General features: G+C 40.6%; 1 protein-coding gene across 4 annotated transcripts in view; it reads left to right on the top strand.

Moving 5' to 3' along the window:
• srgap2 (SLIT-ROBO Rho GTPase activating protein 2) overlaps nt 1-15,180 on the top strand; it is a 63,805-nt gene that overhangs the window by 41,716 nt on the left and 6,909 nt on the right. For all 4 annotated transcript variants that reach the window (XM_023324982.1, XM_023324981.1, XM_014470718.2 and 1 more), the window contains exons 4-17: nt 2,203-2,265; nt 3,466-3,681; nt 3,973-4,101; nt 6,657-6,878; nt 6,981-7,082; nt 7,189-7,386; nt 8,705-8,789; nt 9,317-9,344; nt 9,576-9,606; nt 10,250-10,310; nt 11,049-11,126; nt 11,226-11,360; nt 11,439-11,544; nt 13,977-14,201. In XM_023324982.1, the coding sequence (XP_023180750.1) occupies nt 2,203-2,265; nt 3,466-3,681; nt 3,973-4,101; nt 6,657-6,878; nt 6,981-7,082; nt 7,189-7,386; nt 8,705-8,789; nt 9,317-9,344; nt 9,576-9,606; nt 10,250-10,310; nt 11,049-11,126; nt 11,226-11,360; nt 11,439-11,544; nt 13,977-14,201 (1,679 nt within the window). The remainder of the gene's footprint in view (nt 1-2,202; nt 2,266-3,465; nt 3,682-3,972; nt 4,102-6,656; nt 6,879-6,980; nt 7,083-7,188; nt 7,387-8,704; nt 8,790-9,316; nt 9,345-9,575; nt 9,607-10,249; nt 10,311-11,048; nt 11,127-11,225; nt 11,361-11,438; nt 11,545-13,976; nt 14,202-15,180) is intronic.

The raw sequence follows: 15,180 nt of genomic DNA, 5'->3' as shown, positions 1-15,180 counted from the left end.
AGCTGATTTTTCGGTAACACTATATTTGAAGGAGTGTGCATAAGATTAGCATGATACTGTCATAAACATGACACCTGTTTAGGAGTCTTCATGAATGTCTATGACTGTTGTCATGACGTGTCATTCAGTAAATAATGACATTTTTAGTGCAAAGTTGGCTGTTTTAAATGGACTTTTAATGCAACTTTTAGCACAACTTTGTTTAAAAGTGTCATTATTTACCGAATGACACTTCATGACAACAGTCATAAACATTCATAAAGACTCCTTCATGTTTATAATAGATGTTATGTGATGTTTGTGACAGTGTCATGTCAGTCTTATGCACACACCTTCAAATAAAGTGTTAGCGATTTTTCTTATGCTTTTGCATCAGTGGTGTTACAATAACTTCAGTCGTGCAAATTATTCTTCCAGCTACATCTCTAGGAACACCCATGACCTTTGCTGTCTTTTGGTGCCCCTTTTGTGCCTGGCAATTATATCTTTTCTGAACTTTTTAGACAATTCACTTGACTTGCCATATTTCTAACATGCAATAAATCCTTACTGTCATTAGTCTATCTTTGTTACATCTAATAAGTCAAATGAAACTCTTGATTAATCACATCAGGCATGTGTGAGGCCATATTTGCAAATGCATGCTCCCTCCCACGAGGAATTGAAATGAGGTTCTTGAAAAATTTTGAGACATTGAAAGTAACAGTTTGTGCTGGATTCAGATTAAACAGATTAGCCCTCTTCTTGGTAATCTTTGTATTTTAAACACATGAGCAGTTTTGAGTGAATCAATGTTTTCAAAACTGTTTTCAGCAAAATGTTTATTCTGGCACGCAGTCTCTCAAAACATTTCTTTACTCTTGGTATAAATCCTCTACGTGGCACGATATCATACATAATTAAGCTGTTTGTTTGCTATGAAAAGAAAATTGATGTCACAATATTTCCTGCTTTGATAAAGCTAAGTAACAGATCACTGACCCAGCTTTCTACAGCCGAAGATCAAACAGATCTGGGTCTTGTCAGTTTGACAGCTGAGATAGTTGATGTTGATTTAACTTTCATGTCAGCTCATTAAAGAAATCAACAAGAGTGCCTTCTTATGTCTACAGTAAATGCATTTGTTATTAATTTATTTATTGTTTTGAGGTCTTTCTCCATGGTGATGACAATGTTAAATGTTTTAAATAAGCCAAGCCAAATTTATTGATAAGCGCTTTGAAAACAGCACAACTGACCAAATAGATGAAAAGATATCAGATATAAGCATTACATAGCAACAGATTAGCATTAGAGGCTCTCTTGTTCTGTTCAGTTTGTTCTCGGAAGCCAACGTTTACAATCTCCTGGTGAGAAAAACCAGCTGTAATGTCCACTGACGTTGAAATTCCGACTTGTAGCACATCAAAGTCCAATATGCTTGCTCAGAAAGACCGGTGATAGCTGTGGTAATAAGCAACTTAAATGTACGCTGAACTGCATCTCTTTGGTTTCTCAGTGGTTGAAAATGTAAATGCAGGTAAAATCTTCATTTGCCTGCACTGCTAACTCTAGTTGCCTTAGTTGCTGAGAACAGCAATTAGCAAATTTCACTGGCTTTTCGGCATGTATGTATTGGGTGTGACATCATTCCAAGATCCAAGTTCCAGTTTTCGAAGTAAATGAACCACATTATCCCTCCATAACCTCAGCTGAATGTCCCCACATATGACATTTAGTTGAGCTAACAGACTTATCGGGACTTTTTTTTTTGGTCCACTTCCATTTCGCTTGAACTTTGTCATGCAGTTTGCCCTCGCAGCAAAATATTTTGCATAATTGTCTGCACTATAAAAGGCTTGAGGAGTTTACATTCTGCGCGTGTTATCTTTCTATTCCAGCCTTAAAGACAGGAAGTGTCATACGGTGTCCGCTCTGTGAAGCTCACTGAGACAAATCTGTGTTGTTGGGCTACAAAATAAAAATGAACTGAGCTGACCTTCATCCCTCTCTATGCACCAGCAGTAAAACCAGCATGGGGGAAACCATGAATATGTCCTCAATTGATTTGTTGCTTATTTACCTGGGTTTGACACATTTCTGTCCATGCTAGATAGTCTATTTAATCTTAGATAGATGGACATTTGTTTTGCAGACTATGTTATTGTATCACTTAGACTTAGAGCACTTTGTTCACATAGCCTATATTTTTTCTCTTTTCAGAGCAAAGAGGTTGGAGTACAGCTGCAGGAAGACCTGATGAAAGTCCTCAATGAACTTTACACGGTAGGAAAACCGCTCTGGGCTGTCATCACACATGATGTACTCTGTTTGTGTTAGGATTAGAAATCTCTTCCTTAGAGGTGGTCATTGATGCTAAAACAGCGTTATTTTGACCTTTTATTTTAATATCACCACACAGAACTAAAGTATTTTACAAAGGTTATCATCAGCACCAATATATGATGTGGCCAACCCTGGCTATTAAGATTCTGAGTCTCAATACCACCTGATGTTACTTATAATTTGGTGACATAGTTAAATATTTTTTACAACTCTTTGATTTTTTTAAATCTCTTTAAGCTGACACTGAGGACAATCTCCTTCTTGACAAAATATAAACAAAACTGGAGTTTTAGTGGCTGTAGGATTTCTCTTTTGCCATTTCTCTCTCTAGTGCTGGTTTTAGTTGTATTTACCCAGAATGCCACGTTTTGTGGTCAGCTTCCTGCTTTTGGAGTGATCTCCGGTACACTTGCATTCACATATGCATTCGAACTGCGCCAGAGTTCATTTCAACTGAACTGAGACCAGAGTAGTTTTTTTTTTTTTTTTGGTCAGCATCAGAGTTTGGTTGCGCATTCACACTTCCCAAAATGAACCGGACTTTCCAGGCATACAAAAACTAGAGTTTGATGAAAGTGGACTAAATAGGACTGGTGGGAATGCACCCTATTAAAGGATCACATCTCTAAAATACATTGTTGTTTTATATGTCTTCCATATCACAATGGCTATCATAATAAACATTTCATACTCTAATCCTCACTCTCATTTTAGTTTTTTGGGGGGTTTTACATTATAATATCCAAATGGCCCATGATACTACCAATTGACTGAGGGTCAGAGGGTATTTCTGGCTTTACACTAAAACACGCTACATATCTTTAGGTCTGCCAGACCCAGAAAGGCAAATCTTATTCTATAATTATAGTGTATAGCAAGAGATAGAAATAGATCTGGTTTGAGTGACGCTCACATGTATGCCCACGCACTGGAAACTGTGTTTGTCTGCTGTTTGAGGGGCTGAGGCTCTGAGCAGAACTGTGTAATGACAGCTCTGGTGGTGGTCAATGAAATACAGCTGACACTGCACATAAATGCTCACTTCAACTGTTTTAGCTCTTCAATGCAAGCTCATAGCTCAGGAGGGGCGAAAACACGCCGTCATGCTCATCGATTAAAGCGTCAGACTCCTGCTCACAGGTGATGAAGACGTACCACATGTACAACACCGACAGCATCAATGCCGAGTCCAAGCTGAAAGAGGCGGAGAAGCAGGAGGAGAAGCAGATGGGACGCTCCAGTCGACAGGAAGACAAGCAGACCCCGCGCTCCCCCGACACGCTGGGCAACATCAGGACCGAAGAGAGAGTCGTCCGCCGTTCCAGTGTGAAAAAAATCGAGAAGATGAAGGAGAAGGTAAGTGGGTCGGGGTGGGGCGGACGGGGGTCACACAGGCATGTCTGCGTCTCATGAATGATTTATAGCTGCGCGACAGGCTTACTGCTAACCTTGCCAAAGCGGCAGCTTGTCAGAGTAACAAGGGTCTACGCCTATTATCCCCTTTAATCAATACTGAGGAGTTTTACTTTAACACCTATTACCCCCAGTCGTTCCTCCACACATCCTGTCATCAGCATTCCCCTTTTTACTGATTCTTTTTTACAATTCTCGGTTTTCCGCTTCTTTTTTTCTTCTTCTTCTTATCAGAGACAGGCTAAGTACACGGAGAACAAGCTGAAGGCCATCAAGGCCAGGAATGAGTACCTACTGGCGCTGGAGGCCACCAACAGCTGCGTCTTCAAATATTACATCCATGACCTCTCCGACATTATTGATGTGAGTATAAACACGCTGTTACCCTGTGATGCGAGCTGGTGTCTGAGGACGTTGCCGGCTCTGTGTGTGTCCTTTGTTGTCCGTTTTGAGCTCGCGGTTTCCTCTGGGTTCGTCTCTTCACATTAGCTTCAGCGTCTCTAATGAAGACTGCAAAGCGGCCGCCCTATGTCCCCGTGTCCCTTTTTGTTTCAACAATTTTATGGTAACAGCTTCTATGTTAGGATTTATGTGCTGTATTTTCTGCCCTGAGCTGAACCACAGAGCACCAGAGAACAGATGTGCCACAAACGCGTTTATGAAGGCTTAGAGAAACGGTAATGGTTTATGGTTTACTGGGTAAATGCTCTAAAGGAGGCATCCAGTTGTTTAGTTTTACAGCATATATTTAATATAATGTTGACATAAAAGGTTTTGAAACAGACTCGGCTTCGTAGACCACTGCAGCTGCACAAGAAAGGTGTCCTACACAGCCTGGAAAAGTCTGGGATTAAATTTAATTCTTTGGAAAATATGGGGGGAAAATTCTACCTCCTGACTTAATTCTGTATTTATTATCCAAACATTATTCTTTCCTTGGATGCTCATAGGCTTTCTTTTTCTGTCCTATTTCCTTGTTCTTTCTTTTTTCTTACTTCCTTGCCACTTCTGTTTTTACCTTCTATCTTTGTGACCTATCTCCTGTCTTTCTGTTTGTTTCTTCTTTATTTCTCGTATTTTTCTTTTGTTTTTGCCTTGCTATCTTTCTTTCTCCTCTTTGTATACCTACTCCTTCCCGTGTGTGTGTGATTCACCTTTGTTGCTCCTCGGTGTGATGCATGAGAGACTGCAGCAGAGGTAGTCATAGAGCCAAATTGGTGTGAGCGTGTCATGTGGATGGCAGCATGTACAGCACACCGCTCTAATGAACAACGCAGTTAGCACTCAGTGGATGCTGGCTTAGTGTGTGCAGGCATATGCCAGGGCGCGGAGCTGCATTTTCTTATTTGTGTGTGTTTATTTTGCTACACCTTGCTTTGTAGCTTATGTCTGAAAAAGTCTTCCACAAACTGGTGAAGGGCGGAGCAAAGAGTAATTCTCAGGGTTATCCATCCATCCATCTTCTGTACACCCTTGTCGGGGTCGGGAGGTGCTGGTGCCTATCTCCAGCTAACTTTTCAGGCGAGAGACAGGTTCACCCTGGACAGATCACCAGTCTGTCGCAGGGCAACACAGAGACAGACAGGACACACAACCATGCACACACACTCACACCTAGGGAGAATTTAGAGAGACCAATTTACCTGACAGTCATGTTTTGGACTGTGGGAGGAAGCCGGAGAACCTGGAGAGAACCCATGCATGCACATGTAGAACATGCAAACTCCATGCAGAAAGACCCCGGGCCGGGAATCGAACCCAGGACCTTCTTGATGCAAGGCAACAGTGCTACCAACTGCGCCACTGTGCAGCCTTCTCAGGGATATCTTAATTACAATTTGTGCCACTTGTCAAAAAGTCACAGAGCAAAATGAACAGGGGCTACACTTTAAAAAAGGCGATTTTAAAACCATGAGATCACGATAATTTACTGCACAGCATTTTTCCCATATAAAGTGACATTTTTACTTTACATAAAACAAATGATTTTCTTATCAGAGGAATAAAGCAGCTTACCAAGAGACACCGGAAACAGAAATGTATCCAGCTTGGTGAAAACCGTAGCTCAGTCTGAAGAAAAGTAACATCACATCATAAAGCTTCCACCATATTTTACATAGAAATGGGTAGTTTGGAGGTGGAAGGAGGACCGTTTTTTTTAGATATTTAACATGTCGTTGTCCACAGGATGCTGCTGCTACTACCATGTTTCAGCATGTGGATGGTGTGTTTATTGTGACCTGCAGCATTAGGTTTAGTTGATATATTGATCGATTTTTATCATGAAGGCTGATCTGAAAGTCAATTTGAACCAAGCCAGGCTGTATTTTTGCTAGCTAGCTCATCCAAATCTTAAAACGTGGTCAGAAATACCTTCCATGTCCTCAGTGGGCCAGTGTTACTGTATATTGCTGCTGTCAGCAGTGTAATGCATGTTGTCACAAAGCCTCAATTATCTCAGCTTGTTTACTAGAAAATAACGAGTGTTCACTGAACTCAAATGGGCTTCACGTCCACAGGCCATTTGGGAGTTTGTTTGGGAGAACTGCATCTTAAAGCCACTCATCTAAAACCTGCAGTGACTGCAGTGGGTCAGAGGAGGAGGTTTAATGAATGTTTGTTGCATGTTGTTCGAACAAGTGGCACATATTATAGCTATTCTGAAGAGAAAAGGGCAAAAGTGTCTGGATGAGTGGGTAGTGTCTATATTTATCTATGGTACAATAAATGTGCAAAAGTGAAGATAATGAGTGTATCTGATTGTTGCATAACAGAATACTATTTTATCTCAACTTTCCTGTTTCATCATGTGTCTCGCCGTCTTTTTTTTTTTTCTTAGCTCTCCGCGAAACTAAGATAAGACTACTTGTTACATGTCATTCTAAGTATTTATCTTTATCTGCATGCACGTGTGACAGTGCTGCGACCTGGGCTACCATGCCAGCCTGCACCGAGCCCTGAGGACCTACCTGTCCGCGGAGCAGAACGTAGAGACGTCTAAACACACGGGTTTGGAAACACTGGACGGCGCGGCAGAGAGCCTGGAGCCCAACGGGGACAAGCAAAAACTGATGGAGACCTACAACAACGTCTTCTGCCCACCAGCCCGATTTGATTTTCAGTCCCACATGGGGGACACGGTATGGATCGTTTTCTTCTTTCTATTGTGTCAAAGTGAGAGAATTTCTTTTTAAAAGGCTGCGGTATGCTTACCTGTGTGTGTGTGTTGTTTTTTTTTTTAGATGGGAATGATGTGTGCACAACAGCCACTGGAAGTGGACCTCCATCAGAGGTGTCAGTCGCTGCAGTCGCGCCTCTCCACTCTTAAGATCGAGAATGAAGAGGTCAGGACGTGTTTTTGCTTTTCTTATCATGTTTCTTCTTTTGTTTCTTAGCTACAAGTTTAAATTAAAAAAAACAAATAAATAAATTCTTCTCACCGTCCACCAGGTGAAGAAGACCATGGAGGCCACTATGTCCACCATCCAGGACATGGTGACGGTGGAGGACTACGACGTCTCCGAGTGCTTCCACCACAGCAACAGCATGGAGTCGGTGAAGTCCACGTTCAGCGAGTCGTATCTGAGCAAACCCAGCCTGGCCAAGCGGCGTGCCAATCAGCAGGAGACCGAGCAGTTTTACTTCACGGTCAGTGGAGCAGATTGAGGAACAGGCCTGATCTCGACCTGGTCCAGCAGTTCTTATCAATTAACATAAATATCACCAATAGAAAATTACGTATGCAAAGCTTCTACTGAATTGAAACTGGGATTTTTATAGCCGATCTGATCAGTGTTTATAAATCTGAAGGCATTTTCTCTATATAATCAAACTTTCTGGGTCATAGAAACATTTCATTATACAGGCTTTGAGTTGATGACAAGATGCCTCAAAAGTGTCCTATGGTGAAAAAGAAGCAAATCAGTTTCCTCAAAAAACACCAAAATATAAAAGTGGACTGGAACTCACTGAGCAATTTTTGTACTTGGATTGCACCAACAAGAGCAAACCTGCATTACAACACTACTTTGTCTTATTTGAAGTCAGGACCACAGCAGCATAGTTCCTCCACCATGCTTTGCACTGGGCATGATGTTCTTTTCCACATATAAACCATTTGTTTCACGTCAGACTACAAAATGATTTTGTCAATTAATCAGATTTTCTGTTTTTGAGGATTTCATTTTTGGAAAATCTGGATTTTTTTTCACCAATGCCCCCCTTGGGTTTCCATAGTTCATGTCAGCCCTCCTAAAGACTGCCATCTTGTTTGTTGTGTTTTACAGCTGTATTTATTTGGAGTTTGAATTCAGACCACCTCACAGATGGGATGATGGGAATAAAAGCCAGTTTTTGAAAATATTTTCTATCTTTTGTCATTTCAGTGCACGTTTACATGTAAAGCTACTCTTGTGGGCATTTCCTGATTTATAAGGAACAACAGATATCCATGTGACTTGGAATCACGTTTCCCTGTGTGCGTTTTTAAAAAACTTATCCCAAATAATGTCTCTAAATGATCCAGTTGTGAGTTACTATTTGACATTCTTCGAGGTTTAGACACCTGAAGAACGCTAACATTTTAAACAGATGCATCTTGTGTCTGTGCTGCCCCTCTCCCACTTGTTGCTGATTCAAAGATGGATACTGCACTTTTCCTCTCTTTCAAAACAAATGACTAAATCTTCTTCAATTTGTGAAATTTTGTCTGGTTGAATTACTTTGACTTTAGTTTTCAAATGAGAGCAATGAGATCACTTCCTGCAGGTTTGTTTAAAATGTTTGAAATTCTGGTATCTATACTCAAGCTTATAATACAGTACCATCATTTCATGTCAGCCCATGCTAAGTTTTGATGTTGTTGTCTTTTTAACCATAGAAACTCTCAGTAGCGATGTATTTTATTAAATCGACATAACCACCAGCTCTGGTGACCCTGGTATTTGTGCGTTTGGATGTTTTATAGAAGCTAAAGGAGTTTCTGGAAGGCAGGAGTCTGATCACCAAACTGGAGGCCAAGCATGACTTAATCCAGAAGACCCTGGGAGAGAGTGAGTGTCCTTCATACCTTTTGCATATTGTCCTTTTTTCCAGTCGCGTGGGTCCGGTATAGGGCCCACCCCCCTGCCTTCTTCCACACCTCCAGCAAACTGAAGAGAGGTGGGGGGATCAGAGGGATGGGGATTGGAGTGGGGACACATCAGGGTCACAGCAGTGAAGCAGAATGAGTTTAATATATCTAATAATCACAAGCTGTGTGCGAGTCAAAGGGAAGGTCACAGCAGCACTGACCATATGTGGATGCAGCTGTGTTCTCCAACATGTCTGTTTGGGGTGTGTTCCTCCTGGTCACACGTGTCAGTTTCCACATCCTCAGAAACATCTTCTGCATTGTATCTGTGTGTGTGGCTTTAAAGGGGAACTTTGTCTCCCTGTTTTCATCTGAAGCCATTTCCTCATGGGTCTTGTTCCTGCTGTAACAGCCTATCTCTGTGTGTCTCTCTGCTGTCATAAACCCCCCTCCTCCCTCTTCCCCTCCCTTTCTTCTTCTTCTTCTTCCTGTTTCTCCCTCCTATAGGTCAGAAAACCGACTGTTGCCTTGCCAGGTAGGTGTGGCAAAGGAAGGAAATATGCTCTCGCTCACACACACACTCACTCATAAATGTGCATATACATCGCAGCCAGTGGTCTTTGTGGTCGTTTATAGACGTTCTCAAATGTATTTGTGTGTCTGTTAGGACAAATAGAGCATTACAAGAGCTGTGCATATAAATAGTCTTTCTCTGGTGACATAATGACAGAGTGCTGTTACCTCTTTTTCTTTTTTCCCTCTATAGTGGAAGGAGAAATTCAACCTTGCGGAAGCAGGTAATTATCTGAGTCAGGGTGTTTGTGTCTCTAGTTTTAACTCAGGCCTCATCTTTTCTCAGGAAAATCCAACATCCGCAGGGTGAACTGGCGCAACTCACATACATAAACCATTCTCCATATATATGGGGGCTTTCCTGTGGCTAAATGATCAAAGGAAACTTCAGAAGTGGAGAAACACATGTTTGTAGCGCCCCCTTGTGGCACCACTTGGGTTATGTTTGACATAAACTCACTCCTTATAGAGAAATCAGTTTATTTCCTAATCTTAAAATAAATCTTCAACAAATAAATTGCATTTGTGTTGACATTGAACTGGCTACCAATCTCATACAGTATAATTTGTAGCCAAACCTCACCAGATTCCTGGAAAACAAAAAAGAAAAACGAGACAAAGGGAAATTGAAAAGTGTGGTTTCCTAGCAACAGCTGCACCCATCATGTCTTCCTTATGTCTGATATGTTTTATCCCCTAAATTGGTCCATCTTTGCAAATTGATGTGCAAGCATGTATTATGCATGGGAAAAAATGCGTGTGTGTGCGTGGGGGTGTGCATGTGTGTGTGTGTGTACATATTTTTTCTACCAATTTCCTGTAGCAGCTTTAATTTACCACAGGTCATTTCTAATTTCTCTATTTTAGGATTCAGGTGAAGCCATTCCGCTGATGGTCGAGAGCTGCATCCGCTTCATCAGTCGCCATGGTGAGGAAATCCTCCCTGTTAGGTGATAGGTTCAGCCCCAGCTTTTTGATTCAGTGATTGGTTGTTGATTTTTTTTTTCTCTCATGTGAAGAGTTGGATTGGTTGAGATTTGACTGGATCAAAACATTTTCTGTGTACTTTTTATCGTAAAACTACAAAAGAAAAAAGAGAAAAATCCAGTTTAGGCATCGACTGCTATGAGATTCTTACAGTATGTAGAGGAAATCCCACTGTTGAATACTAAAAACAGAACAAAAATGTTAATGTGATGGTAAATAAATGTAGTGCTGTGGCTGCCCTTGTTGTTCATGTCTGAAAATGTTTCCAAGCAGTAAAATTGATCCATCTTTCAGCCTAGTTACTGGCACTTCGCAGTGTGTAGTTCTGTGTTACACAAGTGCAAAAACATTTAACTTTAGAACATCATTAACTTGATAAAAGGGAAAAGTGCCACTCCTTTAGTTTTTACACTCTGACTGATTTGAGTTTTGTCCAAGTAGCCACATTTGACTCTATTATATGTCATTGACAGACAGTCTGCAGTAACAGACTATGGACTTAAACACCAGAGAAAACCCCAGTTACTCATAATAATTATTATTATAAAAAAGACATTAAAATCACAGAAATAATAGTTTTAAAAATTAATTTTTTTAAACCATAATTTTTTTAAATCTCAGTATTCCTACAGAAAGCTTAGGAACTACAAGGATAACCTTTATGTGTGCTTCTGGGTAGGTCTGCGGCATGAGGGCATCTTCAGGGTGTCTGGATCGCAGGTGGAGGTCAATGACATCAAGAATGCCTTTGAGAGAGGTAACATTACAATCGAAAGTGAGACGTTGCCTCAAACATGTTGTTTTTGGTTTGATTTGTTACATTTCCTCTGTTTCCTTCCTCTTTGTCCCTATGTAGGCGAAGACCCTCTGGCAGGGGACCAGAATGACCATGACATGGACTCTATTGCTGGAGTCCTGAAGCTCTACTTTAGAGGCCTGGAGCACGCCCTCTTTCCTAAAGAAGTCTTCCATGACCTCATATCCTGTGTCTGTGAGTATCGCCACTTCAGCCTCCATACAGCAACCTCTTAGTCATCACTGATTTATTCATGTTGGGGTTATTTTCCAGCAATGGAGAGCCTCCAGGAGCGAGCGGTCCACATTAGAAAGGTTCTGCAAGGCCTGCCAAGTAAAACGCTCATCATCATGAGATACCTGTTCGCTTTCCTCAACCAGTGAGTAGCAGCACACTCAGAACCTGAATGTCTCCTGCATGAATTAGTGGCTTCGCATTACAAAATAAGCTGGACACATAAAAGCTGCTTAATATTAATGAGCTCTAAAATAATCTGCAGTTAAATCACAACTGATACGTCCTACGGCTTAGTTTGTTGTGAGCTTATGTGCCACAAAGTTACCATTATAACTCCAGCAATGAAATCAATGTGTCTCGTTGGGTGGGTTTCCATTGTGCTTATCCTGAACCTTTATCCCCTTGGATTTAATTACTCTAAAACCTCAAACTCCCCTGGGCTGCGTGGCGGAAGTTCTTCCTGCAGAAAAACTACAACTGATTATTTTGTCACAGAATCATATCTTATGTAAAGTTCTTCTATGCTGTACGCGGAGGTAAAGCTGTGCCAAATGTTACATTCATATCACAGATGCAGACATCTGCTTTCACTGAATTTGTGAGAAAGGAGAGATGAGCTAGATCTCTGATTGAGATTATCTCCCCATGTTCCACGGCCGTAACGGTTACCCTTTGAAACCAAATTAAAATCATTTTAAATTTTGTAGAAAGGTACTAAATTAAGTCTGAGTTATGTCTCTGGAGAGTTATGGTTGGTGCTGCAACAAAATGTTGTTTTTTTTATAAGCAAGGGAAAAGATCATGTTAGTATAGCGACACTGCTACGTTGTGACACATTGAACAATTATGACCTGTGTTTGTAGGAATGTTTTAAGTTTGATTTTATTTGGCCGTATCTGGACTGGACTTCATGAATGCAGTTCATAAAATCCTGCATTCATGAAAACAATATTTGGTTTGACTGGCTCTGTATAAACTTTGAACAAATAGATTGACTAAATAGTTCTGCTATTACCTGAGTGAAAACTGAGATTGTCAGAAATTGGCTTTATAGAAACAAAAGAAATTGCACACCAATTAGGTGTTAGGGTGTTTAAGCAACCCTGTTAAGGTATCTGGAAACAGAAATGGCTCTTGTATTTTACATTTTGGTAGCTAAAGATCTTTCTGTCAACTTTGACCCTTTTGCACAGAGTTTTCCACAAATACCAGTTTATTTTTGGGTCTAACACCACATCTAAACTTCCTCTAACCCTTGTCACAGCTCAGTGTGGGCTGTCATGAAGCATTAAACTGCAAACACAGGAAACAAAAACTTTCCAGATTAATTATTACCTTAATTTCCTCTTTCAAATCAAGTTTATTTTCATAATTCATCGCAGCACACCATAGATCCTTCGCTTTGACATCAGCCACAAACCAAAGCTTCCCATCAAACAAATCCCAGTTGAAGCATTTAAAAGTATAAATTTTGCTTAGATGGTACAAAACATTTCTTACAGCATGTTTGGACACACATGCTTGCATATGGAGAAAATCAATTTGTCACATTTTGACCTTGAAACCATGGCAGAGGCCTCATGCAAAGCAGAAGGCAGGTTTGGAGAGCTGAGGAGGGACCTGACATTTAAGCCTCCTGGGTAAACAAGCAGCTCATGTGGAGACAGTAAAGATTCCTCTGACTTGACTGATTTACTGTCATCCCTGTGTTCCTGTTTCTTCTCACTCCTTTAAGCACACATCACCACTTTGTTCTGGATCACCGCAGGAAGGGGTGTCCTTTTACCCCGGACAGTTAGTGACTCAGATAGTGGGATCCAAAGCTTTTCAGTAGGCTAGCTGTAGTTGATCTTTTGTCTTTAATACAACAGCTTGCAAAGTATTTATACATACATTATACATTATTGCGATTTTATGTAGACTGACATAAATTGTGCATAATTGTAAAAGAAAGAAAATAATACAGTTTTATCGTCTTTTTTAACATGTATTTTTGTACTTCACTACTCTGATACACCTTAATAAAATGTGGAGAAACCAATACCCTTCAGAAGACACAGAAGCAGTGTTTTTATTTTCTATACACATACAGCTGTTCTGTGAAGGCCTTAGAGGTTCTTTGGAAATTATTAGTGAAGAAACAGCGCCGCAAAGACAAAAATGTAGACTTTGAACAATGAATAATGCTCAGAAAGTTTTAGGAAAGCTTGAAAATTGCTGTTCGCTGAACCAGTCTGACTAAGCTTGAGCAGTTTTGCAAAAAAGAATGAGAAAAAAGTTTGTTCTGGTAGAGATAGACTTGCAGCTGGGATTTCAGTGAAACTTGTTTCTGCAAAGTATTCATTCTGGGTAGGTGATTACAAACGCAGATTTTTACTTGCATAAAACAAGGCGTACTTTTACCTCCCCTTTGAGGTTACTTTGTGCTGGTTTAGAATATAAAACATCAATAAAACTTTGTGATAAAATATAAAAAAGTTCTAAATGTGTGAATATTGTTCCAGAGCATGTTGTCTATTTAAGACAGCGGAATAAAAATAATGTAAAACCTCTACGTTTTCTCCTTCCCCCCAGTCTGTCCCAGTACAGCGAGGAAAACATGATGGACCCCTACAACTTGGCCATCTGCTTCGGCCCGACCCTGATGTCTGTCCCTGAAGGCCACGACCAGGTCTCCTGCCAGGCTCACGTCAACGAACTCATTAAAACTATCATCATCCACCACGACAGCATCTTCCCAGGCCTGCAGGACCTGCCAGGCCCTATATACACAATCCCTGGAGCTGGTGACGACTTCTGGTGAGAGCAGGGATACAGTAAAAATATCAATGGCTACAGGCCCTGGGATGGTCTTTACAAGTCTTTTCAAATGGTTGTTGGAGATTTGGGAGGGAAAGAATTGTGGAGGGAGTGAAGGATTTATTTAAGGGCTGCCAGGGAGAGATTTAGAGCGGGGGCTACACAGATCCAGGGGGCCACGGGAATCAGCTTACTGTCCATCACATGGGAGATTAAAGCCCCACCTGACCACAGCAGGCAGCACACAACAGCGCAGGCAATGGTTAATTTTCAATCTCAATCTTGGAGCTTGTTATTGTCAGTCAGTCAATGTGAATGGGCTTAAATTATGTTATCACACCGGCAACACCTGGGATTTGTTGAACTTCTAGCTTTTGATTTCAGAATAAAAGGACACTCGTGATTTAATTTAATTTAGGGATAAAGCGACCTTTCACCTTCCTGTAACTAGATGTATGCCTAGGCCACTTGGATTTATTTTGGTTGGCTGACCATAGAATTATCAGAAAAGCCATTCTGAATGCTTTTGTCCCATTTTCCCAAGGCATCTTTAACTTTAACAAATATCCTTTATTATTGTGTGTGTGTGTGTGTGTGTTTTTACTGTGTAACAAAGTGTATAGGGGGAAAAAAACAAAACCTCATGTCAAAACTCATCAAACCTGACAAGTTGGTAACAAGAAAAATAATTTTAAAACATTACCATTTCTTAAAAAGCAACCTTTTTAAGAAATGGCTGCTTTTTCTGGAAAAATATGAACTACTGTGCCTTGGTAAATTATTAAAGAGCCTTAGATTTAATCACATTCTGCAACTTTGTTATTTGGGAATTTTATGTAAGAGTAAACTAAAACAAAATAGCGTGCCACTGTGACACAGAAGGAAAATGAAAGATCCACATAACACTTTTTCAGATCTTTTTTTGATTTCTCCTCCACTTCACAAGTAAGCCTTCCTTTGTGTCAGTCTGTCACACAAA

This window comes from Xiphophorus maculatus, chromosome 20 (genome assembly GCF_002775205.1).
Source record: "Xiphophorus maculatus strain JP 163 A chromosome 20, X_maculatus-5.0-male, whole genome shotgun sequence".
NCBI lineage: Eukaryota > Metazoa > Chordata > Actinopteri > Cyprinodontiformes > Poeciliidae > Xiphophorus > Xiphophorus maculatus.
This window is presented reverse-complemented; position numbering and strand designations above follow the sequence as displayed.